Source organism: Gopherus evgoodei, chromosome 19 (genome assembly GCF_007399415.2).
Source record: "Gopherus evgoodei ecotype Sinaloan lineage chromosome 19, rGopEvg1_v1.p, whole genome shotgun sequence".
NCBI classification, from domain to species: domain Eukaryota; kingdom Metazoa; phylum Chordata; order Testudines; family Testudinidae; genus Gopherus; species Gopherus evgoodei.
The window spans coordinates 20370471-20390797 of record NC_044340.1 but is presented as its reverse complement, the minus strand read 5'-3'; the positions used below and the strand labels follow the sequence as shown (position 1 = coordinate 20390797).

At 49.1% G+C, this 20327-nt stretch overlaps 1 protein-coding gene and 1 long non-coding RNA gene across 5 annotated transcripts in view; one reads left to right on the top strand and one right to left on the bottom strand.

Annotated features, from left to right (window-relative positions):
- Nucleotides 1-20327, top strand: part of SIK3 (SIK family kinase 3) — a 149574-nt gene that overhangs the window by 121038 nt on the left and 8209 nt on the right. For 2 of the 4 annotated variants that reach the window (XM_030538047.1, XM_030538046.1), the window contains exons 10-21: nucleotides 889-966; nucleotides 1070-1179; nucleotides 2028-2181; nucleotides 2714-2869; nucleotides 4223-4293; nucleotides 7753-7896; nucleotides 11599-11749; nucleotides 12798-12923; nucleotides 13221-13306; nucleotides 14010-14119; nucleotides 14648-15005; nucleotides 15823-16691. In XM_030538047.1, coding sequence (XP_030393907.1) covers nucleotides 889-966; nucleotides 1070-1179; nucleotides 2028-2181; nucleotides 2714-2869; nucleotides 4223-4293; nucleotides 7753-7896; nucleotides 11599-11749; nucleotides 12798-12923; nucleotides 13221-13306; nucleotides 14010-14119; nucleotides 14648-15005; nucleotides 15823-16691 — 2413 coding nt within the window. The remainder of the gene's footprint in view (nucleotides 1-888; nucleotides 967-1069; nucleotides 1180-2027; nucleotides 2182-2713; nucleotides 2870-4222; nucleotides 4294-7752; nucleotides 7897-11598; nucleotides 11750-12797; nucleotides 12924-13220; nucleotides 13307-14009; nucleotides 14120-14647; nucleotides 15006-15822; nucleotides 16692-20327) is intronic. The other 2 variants (XM_030538048.1, XM_030538045.1) reach the window with 1 other exon arrangement.
- LOC115637124 lies at nucleotides 5643-19476 on the bottom strand. The gene is made up of 3 exons (XR_003997163.1): nucleotides 19360-19476; nucleotides 8384-8391; nucleotides 5643-5653 (listed from the first exon to the last, which is right to left on the bottom strand). It is a non-coding gene; the product is annotated as an uncharacterized LOC115637124 (long non-coding RNA).

Below are 20327 nucleotides of genomic sequence, written 5' to 3'. Positions count from 1 at the left end.
TGGGTCCCACGTCAATGGAGTCATTTCATCACTGCAGGGTTAGTCATGACTTCCCCCAGCCTTGCAAAGCTCAGCTTGGTCAGAGCTTGTTTGTTTAGCTGGGTAAGTAAAATAACTTGAGTTCTCTCCTCATCCTGGTAAGGAGAGATGAGACGATTCTTTGCCTGAGTGGTAGATTTTCATGTGTCAATGTTACTGTACTCTTGGGGTTTGCAACTTTCTGGCCATGAGACTGCAACTTCATTTAGTCATGCAAAGCCTGCCCCAACCCACTGTACCTAGTTACCTTGTAATGCAGTGGCAGACGTCCGTAAAAGCGAAGCAGAGAGGGGGATGTTCTGGGTTAAGAAGCGGAGAATCTGTGACCTGGGATTGGTGTGAGGAAGCGGTTTCCATTGGCAACAGGAGCTGCTGAGGAGCAGACTCTTGCTTTAACAGAGGTCAGGCTGTGAGAAGTGGCACAGAAGCTGCTGAGTTGAGATGCAAGGAGTAGAGGGAGTTGCTTCTAGGGGTGGGCTGAAAAGAACAGCTTAGAACTGGCTCCTGGATCTGCCCCCTCTTCCCCAAGTGGCTGTACCAACATGCTGCTGGAGCCTAACCCTGTTTTGCTCTTCGTGAAAATGCTCCAATTTCTGCTGTGCAGCATCTGGGAATGCGGCTGAGTTTCAATAGCAGGAGTCTGAGAAGGGAGCATGGGTGGGAGAGGTGGAGTTGGGATCCCTTCTGCATGTGGTTAATGTGTTTGGAAGAAGGTGATCCCTTCTGAAGAGCACTGGGCTGTTAGTGGCTGACCAATAGGAAGAGTCACAACCTGAAGGACTTTGCTGCAGATTTTAAAATGGAAAAGAAACCTGGTTGCTCATGGTTTTAATTCCTTCTGCTTTGCAGACGGAACAGGCAGGCAACCCCATGAGTATCAATGTGCCACAAGTCCAGCTCATTAACCCTGAGAACCAGATCATAGAGGCAAGTTGCTTTCCATTGCTGGCTCCTATGAGCACCCTTTCTTAGTGACATACTGGGCTTCTGGCACCTGATTCAAAACCTCTTGTATTTTTCCCCGCCCCAGACTGATGGAACAATGAACTTGGACAGTGACGAAGGGGAAGAGCCATCCCCTGAAGCCCTGGTCCGTTATCTCTCAATGAGAAGGCACACTGTTGGAGTTGCAGACCCACGGTTAGTATCAGGCTCTTTCTGAATGGGAGCAGAGGGCCCCCCTCCACTCCCATGGCATTCTCTATAAATCCATGGAAGAGATTTCTCTGGCTTTCCATGGCTCTTGGAGGCACCTGGGTACCGTACAGTGCTTTGATCTGCAGGTTGTAAGAAGCTCTTAGACCTTTGGGTTGAAAAGTCAGAGATTTTATATAATCTACTAAAATGATGGATTCATATTGTAATGGTAAAAACACATGTCGAAAATCCCACCCTTCAATATCTAGGAGTGCAGTCCCTTTGCTTTCCTGCTCCCCGTATATCTAGCTCTGCGGTGAATGGAATGGCAGGGTAGGATTCTTGCTCAAAAGCATGATCTTGGCTGGGTGGGGGAAGGGAATTGGGTGCCACTTGAATAGCAGAAATCCATGGCTTTTCACTTGAAAAATCCATTTTCCCGGTGACCTGTTTGGCAGGCCTCTCAGGCAGGGACACAATTTCCTCCTTACCCCAATGAATCAGTTGCTATTTCTGGCTGGCTTTAATTGGGGGCTGTGTTGGGCAGAGAGGCAAAGGAGGTCAGAAAGCTATGAGCCACTTTATTTTTAATGTCTTAGTGTCTAGAGCCTGTCGTGATGCCAAGTGCAGTTGTATTTTGCGTGACTGGTTAGCCCTGGGAAATCCCAATTCTGAGAACCTAAGGGCCCATTAAAAATAAAGAACTTGCTACACTTAAGGTGCAGGCCCCACTCCTGAGCTGGAGAAATCCACAGGAAAGCCATTGAGAAGTAGAGCTGACAGTAGCAAGCATATAGGTTGGTTTGCTTGGGGTATTTCTAAGTCCCATGTTTCTGAATGTGATTGCGCAGCACGGAAGTCATGGAAGATCTCCAGAAGCTCCTGCCAGGCTTCCCTCGTGTCACTCCCCAGGCTCCATTCCTGCAGGTGACTCCAAACATGAACTTCATGCCCAATATGCTGCCTATGCAGAACCTGCAGCCGACTGGCCAGCTGGAATACAAGGTACCAACTGCTGTGTATGTTCCCCACAGTGTGACGCAGAGATGGTGCTTTGGAGAAGCCCCGAGTCTGCTCCATAGGTTTAATGATCGATTTGATCGCTGAGCCTGGACCTTAGTTCTCTTGGATGTCGCTTACCACCTGGGATTGTCCGTCTTCTTGTTCCGAGTAAAAATAAACACCCCACAATCTGAAATTATGGGGGAGATCAGTGATTTTAGTAACAAATCAGACCGTGGTCCTTGGCTTCCAAGCGTGTGAAACCCAGAGGCCCAGCCTGCCTTGTGGCTGAAGCTCAGGGTTGAAAGTTGGAAGATCTGGGTTCTACTCCCAGCTCTGCCACTGGCAGAGAGTTCGGGCAGGTCATTCCACTACTCGGTGCCTCAGTTTCCCCAGGAGTAAGGTGTTGAAGATCATTCCCCTCACCCAAGGCCAGTGAGGCTGTTTCCTTGGTATTTATACAGTGCTCTAAATCCTCCATTGGGAGGCTCTAGAGGAGGAGTATTCTGTGATAACTCCCCTATGTTCTTACTAGGAGCAGTCCTTGCTGCAGCCCCCCACTCTGCAGTTGTTGAATGGCATGGGCCCTCTGGGGCGGCGGGCTTCAGACGGTGGAGCCAACATCCAGCTGCACGCACAACAACTGCTGAAGCGACCACGAGGCCCTTCCCCGCTTGTCACTATGACGCCAGTACGTAGCCAAGGAAGAAGAGAGTTGGTGGCATGTTTACAAACACGTCGTCTTGCTGGTAGAACTGGCAGTGAAAGGCGGGGTGGGGGTAGGGGAAGATTGGCATGTGCGAAAGAACTGCAGGGGCAAACAGGGAATGAAATGCCAGATTCCCAGTGTTGGCAGGGACTCGCCACCTGCCATTTGCTTTTGCTTTCCTTCCTCCGGGATGTTCATCCTACAATAATGTTCCCTTTTGGGAGGATTTCCTCACTCTTTCCTTTGGTCCTCTCTACCCAGCTGCTCTCCAGAGGCAAAGCTGAAGCAGGATTCAAAGGAACCGTTTAAAACAGACGGTGGCTTCACTGCCAGTATCAGCAAGTTCCTGACCATGCTGTGACTGGTGTTGTTCCTCAGTGCAGTGTACAGAAGGGCTGGTAGCCTCCCTCTCCCACGAGGCCTGTGCTCCTGGCACTTAAACTACTTTGGCCCTTCAGTTACCGTGTGCATCACAAGCGCCTCTCCTTTCCTGGCAGCCCTGCCCTAGCTCATGAGATCCTTCAACATCGCTGCTTGCTTAGTGTCTGGCTTTTGGTCTCCTCCTTCGTGACACTGCTGCCAGGGAGCCCCGCATTCAGAATTGGCATGCCTGGCTGTCTGATTGTAGCCCTATCTGAGTTGTGCTGACCACTGGGGGCACACGTGTTCCTCGAGCCAGCCGCCCATTTGGTTGTCTCCTTCCCACTGGAAGTGTCTGTGTCTGGGGCATGTTTCCAAAGATGAATATTATGGTCACCATCCAGGTTTCTAATCATGTTATTCTTTTTGGTTGTCTTGGATCTTCCTGGGGTTTTCAGCTGGAATCTGCCCAGCTGAGTATCTTCCTCCTTCCATTAATGACGTGCACAAAATTGCTAGCACTAGAGGCCAGGTGTCTTGCTGCTGTGAGGAATGTCCCATGCTGATGCTGAATGGGCTTTTTATTTCTCATTTATTAGTAGTAATTGAAATATTTCTCCTCTTCAGAAGTGCTGAGATGAGCATGATGTTTGTAACTCTCTTGCTAAGGTAGCTTGGCAACTCTCTTGCTTTATTTGATGAGAGAAAGGAAAATCGGCCAGTGTTAATCTGGGGTGTTAATGTGGGCAGTGCTTCCCCCTGGAGGTATGTGTATTACTGAATTTCCTGCTAGCACCACAAGAAACTGCCCCTATATAAGGGTGAGATGGTGAGGGTGTTTTGGAGGAGCATTCTGAGTGCCCCCAAATGTCTGGTATTGAAATGTTCTTCCAGAAGGTCAGGTTTCTGCAGCCCAAGATAGTGTTGAATAAGCCACCTTCTGGAGCCCATGGTTCCCCTTTCCTCTCTCCTCAGGCAGTGCCAGCAGTTACCCCCGTGGATGAGGAGAGCTCCGATGGGGAGCCGGATCAGGAAGCTGTGCAGAGGTAACATCCCGTCCGTTGGCCTTTCCCCTTGTGCTGCTGGAGAGGCTCATCCTGCGGTGCCCTAAAACTGATTTAGAAAAACCCAACCAATCAACCTCATCCCAAGCTGCAGGTGTTGATTATGGTGAAAGTTTCAACTTTTCCTTTATGGGTGCCTGTTTGCACCAGGCAGTTACTCTACCTGACACTGACTCGGTAAAAGAACCTGACATCACCTGAAATTCTGCAGGCTATTTGAAAATAAGGTATCCAGAAACTGAGTACTAAACTCCTTTGCTTAGGGTGCACCAGCATGCAAACCAAACTAACCTGCATAGTTAGTACTAAGACACTGCACCCTCCCTCATCCCTGCTGAGTGACTGGGGAAGCGGTCTCATTTTATCTGTGCAGCCTTTGGACCAAGACCTGCAGTAAACATCCAACTCTGATGCCTTGAAGTGAGTTTGATAAAAACTTGGGTATCTGTAGTCATTTAGACTTCTAGCCATAGCAATAGGTCCTGAAAGAGTCTGCTCCGACATGTGAGATGTGGTCCAATATCAACTCCGAAATGTCACTTCTCTCCTCAGCCAAAGTATGTACCGAAAACACTAACCCTGTCCTTGCTAATACTTCCAGAGTAGCTTTTGTTTAGCTAGTTTTTCTGCTAAGCAACTGGTGCAGATGATCCTCCTTATTAAGTTCCATGGATTCTCCCCAGGTCTGGTGGGCAGGAACTTGGTGAGAACAGGCTCTTTCTCAGCTTTGATGGATATTGCCCTTCCAAGAAGGATGCAAATTGCTGCCGAGTGGGCAGCAGGCAGGTATAGAAGTGAGGGAGTTGCTGCTAAAGCCATTTACAAGGGATCTAGGAATATTATGGGGATTTAAACTCCACTGGTCTCAGTGCTGTAAAACAGAAGGGTTCTAATGGCGATGGACAGCTGGATACAACAGTAGCTTGTCCAGGGCATGTGCCAAGATTCCCTTGGCTCCTTGGCCTTAGAAAACAGCCAAACATGGTGCACGTTAAAAAATGCCCTGTGCTTCCAGTGGCTAGGAGTCTACACATTCTGGGTAGCCCAAGTGTGGCCCAAGAAGCTATATAGTGCCACTCATGGTCATTCTTATCTTTCTTATGGAGGCATGGCCCGCAGACACTGCAGGCTCCAGCATGCCATGCCCCAGCTTGACAAAGAAGTCTTGCCCTCAGTCGATACTGAACGTTGTCTCTGGCGTCAGAGCTCTCCAGTGGTGGCACCGCTCAGATCTGTGCAGAAGTTACAAGCTGGGACCTGCAGTCTCCATGGGCCCCTGCTCCAAACTGTAAAGCTGAACATACCTGCAGCCTTTTCCATTTGGGGCAAATAACATGCAGCCCTGCGGCTCTTGGCAAACTGCCAATGTGTCCATAGTTCAAAATCTGCTTTCAGCCAACTCCTTTGAGGTTCCAAGAGTCAGGCTTCGCAGGCAGGGTTTTGAGACCAAGGATAAAACTTCCAAAAATACGTGCAGGACTTAGGAACCCGAGTCTCACAGCAAGTCCATGGGATGCAGTTTCTGAGGTACCTAAGTCACCTTTGAAAATGGGGCTTCGCTACTTTTGAAATGATTACCCCCAAATTCTCCCTGTGTGTGCTTATGCCACATTCTCCATAGCCGCTGGACGGGACCAGGCTTCAGCTGTGCTTCATGGGTGCACATTAACCCTCCATCTCCCCACTCTCTTACGCTGTGACATGCCACTAATCACCGGCAGAAGAGTAAACAGGATTAACACCAGGGACAGAAGCTAATATTTATCTTTTCAGAACACTGGTTTGAATGCCCTCTGCAATGACCGCACAGCAACTTTTGCCCTTGTTTGCTTTAGGTTGCCTGACCTTGAAACAGCATGTGTTCCATTCCCCGTGCCCAGGGCGCAATCACATCTCTGCGGAGCTTGCAAAACTTTTTCAGCCAAACACTTGCAGTTCATGATTGGATTGTTCCCTGGAGCCATGAAATAAAATGATTGTAGCAAACCACAATTGTGAAGCTCTTTGGGAAATTCTCCCTGTCTCCATCTAATGGATCTCAAACATTTACTGGCTCAGTCACCACACCACTAAGTACTCATCATTCTGTTAACTGGCTGCTTTTTGTGTCAATGAAGAATGCTTTTTGCAGAGCCATAGTTTTAAGGGCTGCTGTTTCCCCTACTGTGCAGGTTTTAGTTACAGACATTAAAAAGAAATCAAATCAAAGTATTTGTAACTCCCATTTTACCCTCTGGCTTTGCGGGGGGCTGGAATCTTTGTAGCCATAACTCATCACCAATGCAGCTTCACCCGAGTTAGCAATGGTGGGAGGGTTAGTCCGGGTGCAAGCATTGATTCCACTCTATCCCCAAACCTGTTCAGTGTTTTCCACCATTGCTAGCACCTGAGAGAGCTGTCCTGGTGCTTGCCCAAGAGTGAAGACTATCCAAGGATAACTGCCTCCTTTGCCATCTCACTGAATCAGGCCCTTCCTGCCTTAGCGTCCAACAAAAACACAAAGGGAACAATAGGGCTAAAAATCCCCAAACCAGCCCTGAACTTGGCTACAGCCGAAGGTGGAAGCTCTCGGAGGGCCGGGGCTGCTGCTCCAGGAAGGGAATGGACTGAATTAGCTCCTCGCTTTTCCGTGCCACTTTTGCTTTAGGCATCATTGGTGCACCCTCCATACATCGATTCCCAGGCTCTGCTCAAAGTGCCCAAGAGTGGGGACTAGATGGCGCACTTTACATGCACTCTGTTCCTCTCTCTGAACCTATGTTCAGATCCAGGTTAGATCACACACACAGTGCAAAGGGCAGGTCTCAGCCTAATCTCCAGCCGGTAGCGATGTTGTAAATGCCATCATCTGATGTGGGACCATTCAGTGTGCTGATCTCTGCTCAGACTCAAGACTGAGAACGTTGCAGGTGAGGACTGAAGTGCGCAGGCTGAGCCACGCAAGGAAACGTGCACAGCGTCTGTCTGCATGGTGCCCAGCGGGAAGCATTACTCATGCAACCAGTCCCCTGGGCACAGTGCATATGATGTAAGGCAGACAGTGTTGTTACCGTTCAGACTAGCTCCACTTTAGGAGAAAGAATCCCTACAGAAACTAACTAGTCACTGAAACTAGAGCTAAAGGAATGTGCTTGAGAATTCCCCATGAGATGAAGTAGAGCTTTTCTCCTGAGATGATGAATGGTCGTTCTGTTTCTTACCAAGGTTGCCACTGGCTATGATTTCAGTCCTCCACTAAGCAGTTAGCGTCCCTTAAATCTGACTGACACTGGCAGTACGGTTTGCTCTTTCATGGGTGTTAGACAAATCACAGCAGGCTCTGAGCACTGCAGCGAGCATTTTTCTTTCCTAATGACTCTGGATTATCTGCTTCTGCTCCCTTCTTCTGGAGTATTCCCATCAGTCTCTTCCACTTATAAAATATGCTCCTGCTTGTTGCAGATACTTGGCAAATAGGTCAAAAAGGCACACTCTGGCAATGACCAACCCTACAGCTGAAATCCCTCCAGACTTGCAGAGGCAGCTAGGACAGCAGTCTTTTCGATCCCGGGCTTGGGCTCCACACCTGGTACCCGATCAGCACCGGTGAGTAATGGCACCGGCCATTCGGGCAGCTCTGTGCCAGGGAACCCGCTCAGATGTCGTCTGAATGGAGTGCAGAAAAAATCCAGCGTGGCATGAAGGGGTTAAAAGAAGACAGGAGCAGACCCCCAAAGCAGAAGTTGGCTGGCCCGGTTGGACATGCTTCATTTTTGAGCAGATACTGGCGCCTCCCCTGCTAAGTGCATGGTGCGTTCACAGGCAGGGATCACTTGGCTCTTCCCCTCCAGTCCCACTTCTGTGGCTGGAGATGATTTGCCAGGATGGCTTTCTTTGCCCCGGGGCTGGGATTAAGATTAAGCCATCCAGTTTAGTGAAAAGCTTTGTTAATGTACTAGAAGGCTCAACCCTGTCGTGAGTAGTAAATCTGCTATGGAATATTCAGTAGTGGAATGTTGTCTGAAAGGCTGCACCAGGAGTAAACTATACGTAGGGTTAGATACCTCACTGCGCCAGAGTTGTGTGTTTCCACTGCAGAGTCTCCGTGCAAAGCTCCCTGTTTGTCGTCTTGTTTCTAATCTGATCCTCTAGTGGAGAGGGTTGAGGGAGAACAATTATAACTTTTGTGGCTGAGGGAACTGCTGCAAAACTGGATCCAAGTGAGCTAAAATTCTGGACTCCTGACTTTGAGAACTGTTAATTCTACTGAGTCCTTTGATGCTGCAGCAAATTGGAGATGCTACTGCCACAGACACAGCTTAAAAACTGCCCCCAGACCCCAAAGCAGAGAGTGTAAATGGTCATGCTCATTTCTCTTTGATTTCAGTAGCTGAACAATTGAGAAAGCAGTTACCTAGAAGAGCAGATTTGTGCTCATGTTAAATCCTCTAACTAGCTCACGCTGGCAAGCTTGTTAAAGCATGCTTTATTGTAGCCAGATACCTGCTGAGCTGAGCCTTGGTGTAATCAGCAAAGACAAGTGAACTCTGAGCAGAATGAGTCGGCATTGGTGCCACGCTGGAACTCTAGAAGACAAAAGATAAACCTTGAGTTACTCCTGGGTAGAAACACTTGTAGGGAGGCAGGAAAGGAGGGGTAAGATTTCCTGGGTCACCGAGTGCTTAATAGAAAGAGAAGAAAAACAGTTGCAAAGTAAACAAACAGAAAATATTGTATGTTCTGCTTCCAGGGTCACTTCAGAATGGAGGTTTAATTTAAGCCATTGAGATATTGTTGTACGGCTCTTTAGAATGAGCCTATCCTGTCCCCACTGGCTCTCATCTCTCATCGTGTGCCTGCTCCTCTGTTTTCACATGTGCAAGAGAGCATTGGCTCATTCCAGATTCACAATGATGAGCATTTTATATGTCACAGCAGAGGCCTGTAAGACTGTGGGACTACAGACATGCATGAGTTAAAAAGAGAAACTTGAAAATCAAATCTGGCTCCAGACCAAGCAGCTGGAAGTCTCTGTACACCTCAGACATAGCTAGTGGAAGACTATCTTGTAGTGTGGCAAAACCTGCAGTAAACCACAAAGTACTGGCTGTTGAGCAGCTGCCAGCTTTTATTTGGGTGCTTAACTTAGTCTGTTTGAAACTGGTTTGTACTTAAAAAGGTCTCAACATATGTTAGGCTAGAAAGCCAGTCTGGAGTGCCAGGGGCAGTGTTACTGTGCATCATCCCAGCATGCTAGGGAATCTGATGCACAATGCTCACTTTACTCGTTTGCTTCTGCTGCCTGTTACTGAGTTGGAAGGCCAGATGGACAGATTTGGCTTGCTGACTGGTAGAAAGGGAACATGAAAGCCAGCCAACTCTAACCTTAGTTGGAACATATTTAAAATTGTAATGAATTAAAATACATTTTACCAAGCAGGGCTGAACATGTGAAAATAACTGGAACTGACATCCTGGATATGTTACAACATGAACGAGAATCTTACTCCTGCTAGGGGTGGCTTCTCCAGCAGAGATTCTGTTTTCTCTTTCAGAGCAGGCTTTAGCAGAGAACTCTGTATGTACATAAAATATTTAAAGTACCAATTTGTCCATCTAATGTAATTCAGTTTGAAGCACTACTGTATGGAGCTAGATTATCTTCTGTTTGTTTTACAACCACACCATCCGCAGGGATGTTCTAAAGACTTGTTCCCTAAGGGCCTTTCATAGACAATGACCATTGCTGCAGCAATACTTTGTCCACTCGTTTTCTGTATGGATTGAATTGGTACAAAGCTAAACCCGTCTGGGCAGAAAACTAACTAGGTCCTCGTGTTAGTGTTTCCTTGTGGGCGGAGAGAGAACAGTGTGTTGTAATACTCTTAAAGATGTAGTCTTGAGGATGAATGTGCTTGGGTTTGACTCATATATGGGAACCCAGATTGAAAGGGAAGTTTGTTCCTGGAAACAAAGTCATCACATCCCCCCCACAATGGATTTAGTGCCTCTCCAGAGTCTTTCCTACCCTTGGGATGTGAATCTTATCCACCCCCGTCCACTGGTGCTGTGACAGAGCAGTTTTTATCTGCACACACTGGAGACTTAGAAGTGTTTCTAAAACTTTTGTTTTGCCATCATTGGTTTTGTCTTGAGGGCCCCCTACAAGTGCAGCTTCCTTTTTTGACACCTTCCACCGCCCCCCACTCTATCCCTCTGTAGTCACGTGATGTGCAGCATTTGGGAGAACATGTTCAGATTAAAACTCCCTCATCTTCAAGGCCTGATGTGTGTGAGTGCTTGGAATAAACCAGTCTGATGAGTTCACCAGCATGTGTCATCTAGGAAATGGAAGATCCTGGAAGCCTCTGTGTGTGCTGAGAGAGGCAGGTCTTACTGCTAGGTGGTGGTCTAAGCTTTATTGGCATTCAAATGGGAACCTCCATTCCCCACAGATGTCAGGGTTACTGGTGCCCCTTTTGATGCACAAATTAGTATTTTCCAGTTTTCCTCCTTTTCTGGAAATCCAGTGGATTGCCCTTCTCTCAGTGAAGTCTCTCTCTAGGTGTACCTGCAAGTAAAGCGTCTGGGGTAGGACTGGGAGGCGGTTGTTATGCTGGTCCTGCTCCTGGGCTTGTTTAAATTAGAATTCCTAAGGTGCTGGTCAACTGTTTTTTAGAATTAGACTGAGCAGGCAAGCTCCAGCTGTGCTTGTTAGGGTCTCCTCTTAAAGAACAGGCCTTGCCATGGAGAGACAACTGTTCCCAGCAGCAGAATCACCTCGTCTAAGACAGCAGCGTTCCTGACTGGCTCCTACTTCCCCAATTCAGATAGATGAACATGCAACAATTTTTCATAGCAGAAAGTATTCCCATCCCACTGGAATATAGGGACGCTCCAGCTTAGCAAAAATGTCACTGTGTAAACTCTGAGGTACGGTGAATGAAAAAGGCTCTCAGATGGAGAAACGCCTTTCAGTTCTTAGCCGTTGAATGGTTTCTGCAGGTCGGTGGAACCAAGTGCCAGGCCAGGTCGTATGGCCAGTTACAGACTGGTGCCCCTGTTATAATCTGGTTAGGATATAAATTAGACTAGCAAAATCTTAGAGAAAATGTACCGGCCCTAGCACAAAATGGACTTGCTAACACTGTATCATGCGGGTGATAAATCAACTAATGACACTTTACTTCTCACCCAGAAACAGAACTTCTGGGCAGGCAGAACTTGGCAGAGCTGATGTAAATGAAATGTCTCTGTAGCTGAGTGTTTTTCAGCTGGCCCCACTAACCCACTTCCCCATATGTTTAGCTCTGTTTACAAGGACTCAAACACCCTGCACCTCCCCACTGAGCGCTTCTCCCCGGTTCGTCGCTTCTCTGACGGTGCTGCCAGCATCCAGGCGTTCAAAGCCCACCTGGAGAAAATGGGCAATAACAGCAGCATCAAACAGCTCCAGCAGGTAAAGGAAGGAAGAGAGACGCAATGATTTAGCTTAGGTCACCAACTTACCAGCAGGGGAAACAAAGGAGAAACCTTTCCTACTGCTTTGTCTCCTGGATCTAAACATTCTTCAGAGCTGCAGCTGGGGAGCATGTCCTCTCCCTCCTTCTGTGTGTTTGAGTGTGCATTGTAGAAGTGCCTTCATCTGCTTTATCTCAGCTGCAGCCTGGGGACCTTGGGGGCTTCCCCTTTTCTGAGGACTTGATGTATCACTGTAGAAACACATGTAAAGTCCGAGAAGTCAGGCTCCAGTGAGGAACGTGGGCCCTGATACCTGTGCTCCCTAGAGACTGTCACTGAGTTTCTTCCCAAGACTTGCATATGAAACCAGTCCCCAGAATTCCATTTCCAAGTTGAAATGGTTGGTTCTTGGGCCTGGCCTGCCTGTTTGAATAACAATCCGTGTTGTTACCCAGAGTAACCAGACTGAAAAACACTCTTGAAAATCCTCTTAGCCACTGCTGCTAAAAGCCACTGGTGCCTTCACGGTTTTTTAATGGCAGTGAAGTCCCATTGCAGTCCCAGAGCATGCCGTAACATTCACTGAAAGGCCATTTTGCTCTTCTGTGGCATAAATTGCATAGTCCTGTCTTTGACCTCAGTGGGAGTCTTGTTACTGATTTCCGCTGGAGTTGGATTGGGCACTAAGAAGAGAATTTCCCTGTGCAGCATTGCAAGAGCACAAGATACTAATTTAATCTCGGGGTTTTTGTGTCTGATGCTTTTCACTTGCACTCCTTGCAGTTGCAGTGTAAGGAGACTCAATAGCCCATGAGTTGAGTTCCATGTGAATCTCTTTCTTTGCAGCTGTATGAGAGAGCTGAGATGACCCTGATATTATGCACACACATGCTGCTAACTACATGGATAAGGATTTCTGTCCTGCAGTTTCTTTTTTTTCCTCTGGCTCTTTCTGCCAAGGAGACTGCAGAGTGAAAGCCTTTTTTGCACAGCAGGGTTACTGTGCAGGAAGAGATCATGTTGTGGGTGTATTGAATTCATTACAGGAGTGTGAGCAACTACAGAAGATGTACGGTGGGCATATGGACGAGAGAACTCTGGAGAAGACACAGCAGCAGCACATGTTGTACCAGCAGGAGCAGCATCATCAAATTCTCCATCAGCAGATTCAGGTACTGGAACGGGGACCATGCTCCCTGAATCCTGGCCAGGTTTTTCTGCAGTAGAGATATTGAATGGCCCCATGGGACAAGGGAGGAAAATTTCTGTATATGTGGCAAGTTAGATTGCTTGACCTGCTGTAATGAGGAACAAGGGGGAAGGCTTTTCAGAAGCAATGCATGACAGCTGGTAGGATAGCGAGAGCTTCTGTCTTAGGCTAATTAATTTATTGGTCCACACTCTCTCAATCAAGAGGGAACTGACTAATTGCAAATACTTTTTGTTCTTCTTTCTGGTGCTTGGCTTAGGATTGTATTCGCCCACCTCAGCCATCTCCACCCTTGCAAGCTCCATGTGAAAACCAGCCAGCTCTACTCACCCACCAGCTGCAGAGGTAAAGAAAGGGGTTCGCTTTGGTAAAGTGTGGGGGTAGGGGGTGAAGCTGTCACTCAATGATGCACTCAGGCCTGTCCCAAAGCCAGCTGGGAGCATATAACCTTAGAGAACTAGGCCTCATTCCTAGAGGTACGTGCAGGCTGCAGCTAGGGCTGTAGGAGCACAGCTCTGGCAATCAGGCTCTTAACATTTCTGTCCAAGAGAACCTTGAAAGTAACCTGATAGCATAATATTGTTTTATATTGACCCGGAACTGCTGCTTGTTGACCAGCTTGAAAACAAATGAGTTTGAATAATAGCATGAGCCCTTTCTCTAGCACCTTGAATGCCAAGCCATTTGCAAACACTCTTTAGACCCCCCCCCCCCCATCCCTCTGTTGGCTAGTAAATATCATCCCATTTTACAGATGAGGCAGACTGAGGCAGAGTGGGAGAGCCTTGCTATAGGTCATGATAAGTCAGGACTAGAACTCAGGATTCCTGAGTCCTAGGCTTGTGCTCTAACCACTGGACCATACTCCCTTATCCAGATAGCTAATGAAGGTAAAATAGAAATTATGTTGCAAAGCCTTTAATATTCTAAAGGAGTTTTTTGTATTTGTTGTTTTTTTTTAAAAGCACTTTAGAGTTCAGTTCTAAAACTTGAACAAGCATCTTTATCAGGAAGAGCAATTTACGAAGATGCTTATTTTCTTGTGTAGGTTACGGATTCAGCCATCTAGTCCACCCCCAAACCACCCTAATAATCATCTCTTCAGGCAGCCAAATAGCAGCCCCCCTCCTGTGAATAGCAGCATGCTACAGACTCATGGTAAGCACTGAGTGGACCAAGCCATCTGTCCTCCTATTGTGCAGGCCGTTTGTCAGAACCTCATAGTTTATAAAGCACTTGGGAAAACAGTTCCTGTCTTCTCCAAATTCTAGTGCCTGGCGCAGATAGCCAGTGTAAAAGATTCTTTATCTGGCACAAGGGGCTGGTGCTATCAGTGTACTTGCAGTGGATCTTGCCAGCTGGCATATTTTACATGTCATGAGGTCCTTGCTTATCATTTCTGGGGCCGGGGAGGAGGGATATTATTGTCTGATTATGCAAATAACTTTATGCTGGTATTGTTTCTTTTGCCTTGCAAGTATTTCTAGCTGTGGCTGTAGTACAATGAAACTTTAGCTCTGAATAGTCAGGAAGGGCGCACAACTCATCACCCACTGAAGTGCAGCTTGGTTTTGAAAATCTTACCTTTGGCCCTGATAGCATCAGACGCTTTATCCATTAAAGAGAACGTGCTCTCAAGCCTTGCACCAGTTCAGTGCAGTTACTCAAAGGGATTGTTCTTCGTAGGTGCAGCCTCTCAGTCCCAGTTCCAAGGGCTGCCGTCCCACAGTGCAATCTTCCAGCAGTCTGGTAACTGTTCCCCTCCCCCGAACGTGGCACTGACATGCATGGGCATGGTGCAGCAACCACAGCCGCAGCCGGTCACCATCCAAGTGCAAGAGACCGGAGATATGCTCAGCAACAACCTTCTGCAAGGGGCAGCTGTGGCAGGGCAGGGCCTGTCCCCTCACCCCCGAGGCATGTCTATCAACCCGAGTGCCAATCAGATCCAAATGCAGCATCGAGCTAACCTGATGGCCTCTCTCACGTACGGTCACAGGCCGCTGTCCAAGCAGCTGAGTGCCGATAGTGCAGAGTCGCACAGGTAAGGCCATTCTCTAAGTGTTCTGCTGACCTGGGGAGGCATTGGGGGGTGGAGGGGGGAAGGAGGAGAAAAGAAACCGGGATGATCAGAGTACTGCCACCGTGGCTGTCCGTATGCCAAGGCTGGCTGTCAGTCTGAGCACAGCACTCACTGCCAGCAGCAGGCCATGCGCTGGTCGTGTTGTGGAGTTAGCTGTGATCCTAGTCCAAACCCTTAGACTTCAGGGCTTTGTTAGCGGGATGGGTGTCGGATAGCCGGGGGGGGTGAGGATTGTGTGAAGTCAGCACAACTCCTGAGCCATGCTGGGTAGGAAGCCAGCTTTCTCTCTAGGAATGCACGTTGCTGCTCACGCAGAGTCTTGTGCTTTAATAAGAGGGGAGAAATAAAGAAGTACAGAGACCGTTTCTAATTCCCCTTTGTGCCTGGTCTGGCTGGAGCCTACACTACGTTCAAGAGCTCCGACAGGCGGGCTCTGCCTCTCGCAGCACCTTTTTCCCCATCTGTGCTCCCCCAACTATCTCCAGAGACTTCACACGTTCCTTCTTACCTGGCCCTGCGGAGTCATCGGTGACCTGGGGCATGTGCTCTTCTGCAGGGTCTGTGTGTTGTCTCTGCAGCTCTCCCAGAGAGGTGCTGGGTGGCAAACCTTGGTCCCCTCTGTTCCACTCTAGCTAGGAGCTCAAGCCACCACCCTGAACATGTACAGCCTGTTGGATTGGGAGGTTGTGCAGAGTGCCTGAGTGGTGGCGGATGCCTCTGCTTTCGTGGGTTTACTCTTGGTTGCTGCAACACAATCACTGTCGTTTCTTCCTTGCAGCTTGAACATGACCAGGTATCCCCCTGCTAACTATGACCAGGTGCATTTACATCCCCACCTGTTCTCAGATCAGGCCCGTGCATCCCCCAGCAACTACAGCCCATCAGCAGGGGTGGGATTCCCCACAGCGCAGCAAGCCCTGAAGGTTCCTCAACTTGACCAGTTCCCCAGCTTCCCTCAAAGTGCACATCAGCAGCAGCCGCAGCACTACACGGCATCGGCACTACAGCAGGCACTGCTGTCCCCAACTCCGCCAGATTACAGCCGACACCAGCAGGTACCGCATATCCTCCAGGGACTGCTTTCCCCCCGGCACTCGCTCACGGGGCACACGGACATGCGACTGCCCCCAGCAGAATTTGCACAGCTCATCAAACGGCGGCAGCAGCAGCAGCAAGAATTTCAAGAGTTATTCAGGCATATGAGCCGAGGAGATGCTGGGAATATGGGCCCCAGCATGGGACAGAACCTATCAGAGCGTCAATCGTTGTCTGTGCCTTATCAGAATGCTGACACGTACCATCACAACAGCCCCCAACATCTCTTAAAAATCAGGGCACAAGAATGTATCCAGCAGGTATCTGCAGCAGTGGCGCCGCATGGGTATGTACACCAGCCAGCTCTGATCCATTCGGAGAGCATGGAGGAGGACTGTGCATGTGAGGGTGCCAGGGACAGCTTTCCGGACACTAAGAGTTCAAATACATTGACCAAAGGTGGCCATGAGAACCCACTGCTTTTAAATGCAGGAGGGCATGGGGACCCAGAATCTCTGCTAGGAACTGTTAATCAGGGGCAGGAATTGGGGACGCATCATTACAGACATCAGCCAGCTACCGGATTCAGTAGGAATAAGGTGCCCAGCAGAGGTAAGACGTAGTGCCACTTGTGTACATGAAACAGCTTTTTCCAGTGTCCAATACACACCACATGCAAGCAGAGATGACTGTGTATATCAGACAGAGCTAGGAGTTTCAGTGACAGTCAACTTAGGGCAGAATTTTCTGGAGTCTTTTGGCTATTAAGGCTGTAAGTAAACTGTAAACTTGTACAAAATTTGTACCAAACAACGAGGAGGAGAATTGTTAAATAACAGAGGGACACGGCCAGACTCCTAGGACTTGAAATTTGATGATTTAACTGCAGGTAGTGAAAAAGACCCTGGATTCCTGCTTTGCCTTTAGAGATGAGCTGCAGAGTGTTGGGTGGTTTATCTGGTTTTTTTATTAAAAAAAAAACTAGTGTCCCAAATTAAGGGAGTGTGTGTGTTAAATTATCCCCACAGCCCAACACAGTGATTTGTTTCTCCTTCGCTAATGAGCAGACTCCAAGTGCAGGCAGTGCTGCATGAGTCAGTGAAATACACCCTGTAGTGCACGACGTCTTTTCTCAGGCCAGCGCCCTCCACTGCTGGAACAGAGAGCACTAACTGGTAGCCTTAAAACGAGCTGGAATGATCTGATTTAGGAAAACTGGTTGTTAAACTTGCTCCTAGTGAGTGGCTCGGGTCTGGTTTTGGTCCTATGGAAACTACTGTCCCCTTTCCTGGTCTCCCCACCCACTATGACTGTGGTGACAGAGCAGCATGACATACAGTCTTTAAATGACTGTTCTCCCTGCATTGTAGTTCCGTGCATCACGTGTGTTGAGAATTACCCTCTTGCCCACCCATTCAAGAGGGGCGAAGGCACTGAGCAGTACCACTTGGCAGGCCTGAGCAGGGTAGAGCTATATCTGCTGTAGGAATGAGATGCATCTTATTTGAAGCCACCACCTTTCGCTTGACCCTCTTGCTGTGCTGGTGCTTTGCCCCCTCAGGAGGCCCTGCTTAATGTTGAGACAATAACCACAGGTATTTTGTCATGTGATATGTTCAAGCAGGTGTGCACGTGAGACGAACGGGATCCTTCAGAGCGAGGACTAGGGTGAGGAGTGGCTTTCCTTCACTGTGCATTTGGTGATGTAGATCACTAATGCGCTGGCCGTGTCAGGCCCCAGTTTTCCTGCTGTCCTTCAGTTTCCAGGCATGGCCCTGGGAAAGGAGAGAGCTGTCCTAGTGCAAGCAGGCTCTGGAAACTCCTCTTTCGAGTTTCTGTTTTTTACTGACCTGGGTCATATTTATTATTGACACAGCTAAATAAACTGCATGTAAAATGGTGCAAATGACTCAACAAGCCAAAAGCCATGCTTGTGCCCTGCTAATGGCTCTCCTAGTATCACGATACACAGGGGAGCAGGACTTTAGACTGCAAGACTTCGTAAATGAGTAAAGCCAAGTCAACATGTACCAGGAATTGTGCAAGCTATTCTGAAAGGGGCGGGAGTGCGCATGTGGCTGTTCAGTGTGTTAATATAGTAGATTGTACTCAGAGCTGTAGCTCCCCTGACCTTTATTTTCTTCCTTGTGTTTAATAAGCCAGCTGGAATCTAGCCTATGCTCTTTCCCCTCCAATTGGGCTAACATTTAAGCGACCCGGGCACGCTTGTGTACAAATTAAGTGAAATAAAACCTCCATGTAAATAGCACTGAAGAGGTCACTTCCACTCTGTTGCATACAAAAGAACCCAAACGTTGTCAGCAGCTCTCTGCACGTGCACTGAACAGCGACTGGGGGAGTGCTGCTGGGGGATATTTAACCCAAACAAGGGTAACTCTGATGGTTTCTCTTGAATGATTTTTCTGCCCTCCCAGCCCCATCCCCCCCCCCCCCCCAAGGCTAGACTGTCAGCATTGTCTTTGAGCTCCCCTAGTTACATTCACAGCGTTGTTTGAATGGTTTTTAAATTGTGATTTCCCTTACGAGGAAAATGCATTGTGCAAGCAATAGAGTAGATATTTATGCTTGAGAGATGGAGCCACTTGCCAGTCACTGGCACTTCAGTGTGTACGCTGAGGAGTATGCTGCTCCTGGTTCCAGTTCTCTGGCAGGCCTGGTGAGTGCGCTGGGCCACGTGCTTGCCCCATGGAAGTGTGATTGTGTGTTGGGACGTTACGTGGAGTTTGGGGGCATGCCACCACTTACTGCTGCCTCTCATCCAAATCCTGATGAAGGCTCCCACCAGCTGTGGCCCACTAAGTTGGATTTCAGTGACTCTCTTATGGGACATGGTTATGCTCCAGATGCTGTAGAGCTTGGAAAACACTGCCCAGCCCAGGTTTCCAGCCTCCAGACTGGTTAGTAGCCCTGGAGGTTACCCACTAATGTGGGGGAGGAACAAATCACTGCTCTGTCACACCTGTTGTGTTGAAGCCATGCAGGGAAGTGGGAACCAAACTGTCTTATGCAGATATGGATAACTGACTCCTGCCACAGAGCTTTACCCTGCTGAGGCGGCAGCTGGGGGAAGGTACGACTGCAGATTGGGGTTTGCAATGAAACATGGATACACAGCTTGTGTGTAAGCTGGGCCTGACCATGAGACGTGCTGACAGCAGTGGCAGCTGCACGTGCTAAATGTTTTCTTTCTCCATGCGCTGTTTGTATAGAGCAGGCCTGCACAACATATGGCCCGTGGGCCGCATGCGGCCCCTGGAACCTCACTGTGCGGCCTGTGGGGGAATTCTAAATCCCCCACACAGGGCGCTCTGCGGGCAGCCCAAAGCCCTTTGAATCTCGGCCGTGGCCGGGAGTCAGAGGGCTGTGGGCTGCCTGCAGCCGTGGGGAGCCCAGATCCCTTTAAATCCCAGCCGCGGCCGGGAGTCCAAGGGCTCTGGGCTGCCCGCAGAGATTCCCAGCCGCTGCTGGGATTTAAAGGGCTCAGGGCTGCCCCCAGAGTCCTTGGACTCTCAGCCGCAGCTCTGGCGGCAGGGCCGGCTGGGATTGCAAAGGCTCAGGGCTCCCCGTGGCTGCCCCTAACTCCCCCCCAGGACCCCACCCCCTATCTAAGTGCTGCTGCTCCTTGTCCCCCGATTACCCCGTCTCGAGACTCCTGCCCCTTCGGACCCCAACCCCCTATCTAAGCCTCCCTTCTCCTTGTCCCCATCTGCCCCCTTCTGAGACCCCCCAACTTCCCCCCCGGGACCTCACCCCTACCTGTCCCCTGATAAACCCCTGGGACTCCCATGCCTATCCAACCGCTGCCTGTCCCCTGACTGCCCCCCTGAACCTCTGCCCCATCCAACCCCCCTGCTCCCTGTCCCTTGACTGCCCCCTGGAACCCACTACCCCTTCTCCAACCCTCAGCCCCCTTACCGTGCCACTCAGACCAGCGTGTCTGGCTCCGTGCAGCTCCAGACATGTTGCTGCATACATGCTGCCGTGCTCCCCCACAGCCCCCCCACACACACCCAGCACCTGCCTTCCAGCTTTGAACACCTCAAAATTCAGGAGCGCTCAAGCTCAGTTTGGGCAGCTGGTTCTTCTTTTCTCCCAGATCAAATATACTGATCCACTGTAACTGGCTGTAGAAAAAGTAGATAAAATTGAGCAAGAAATGCTTCCCCGTGGTTATTAGCACTGGAATTGCTATTTCCAACAGCCATTGCCTTTTGTTTGTTTGTTTGT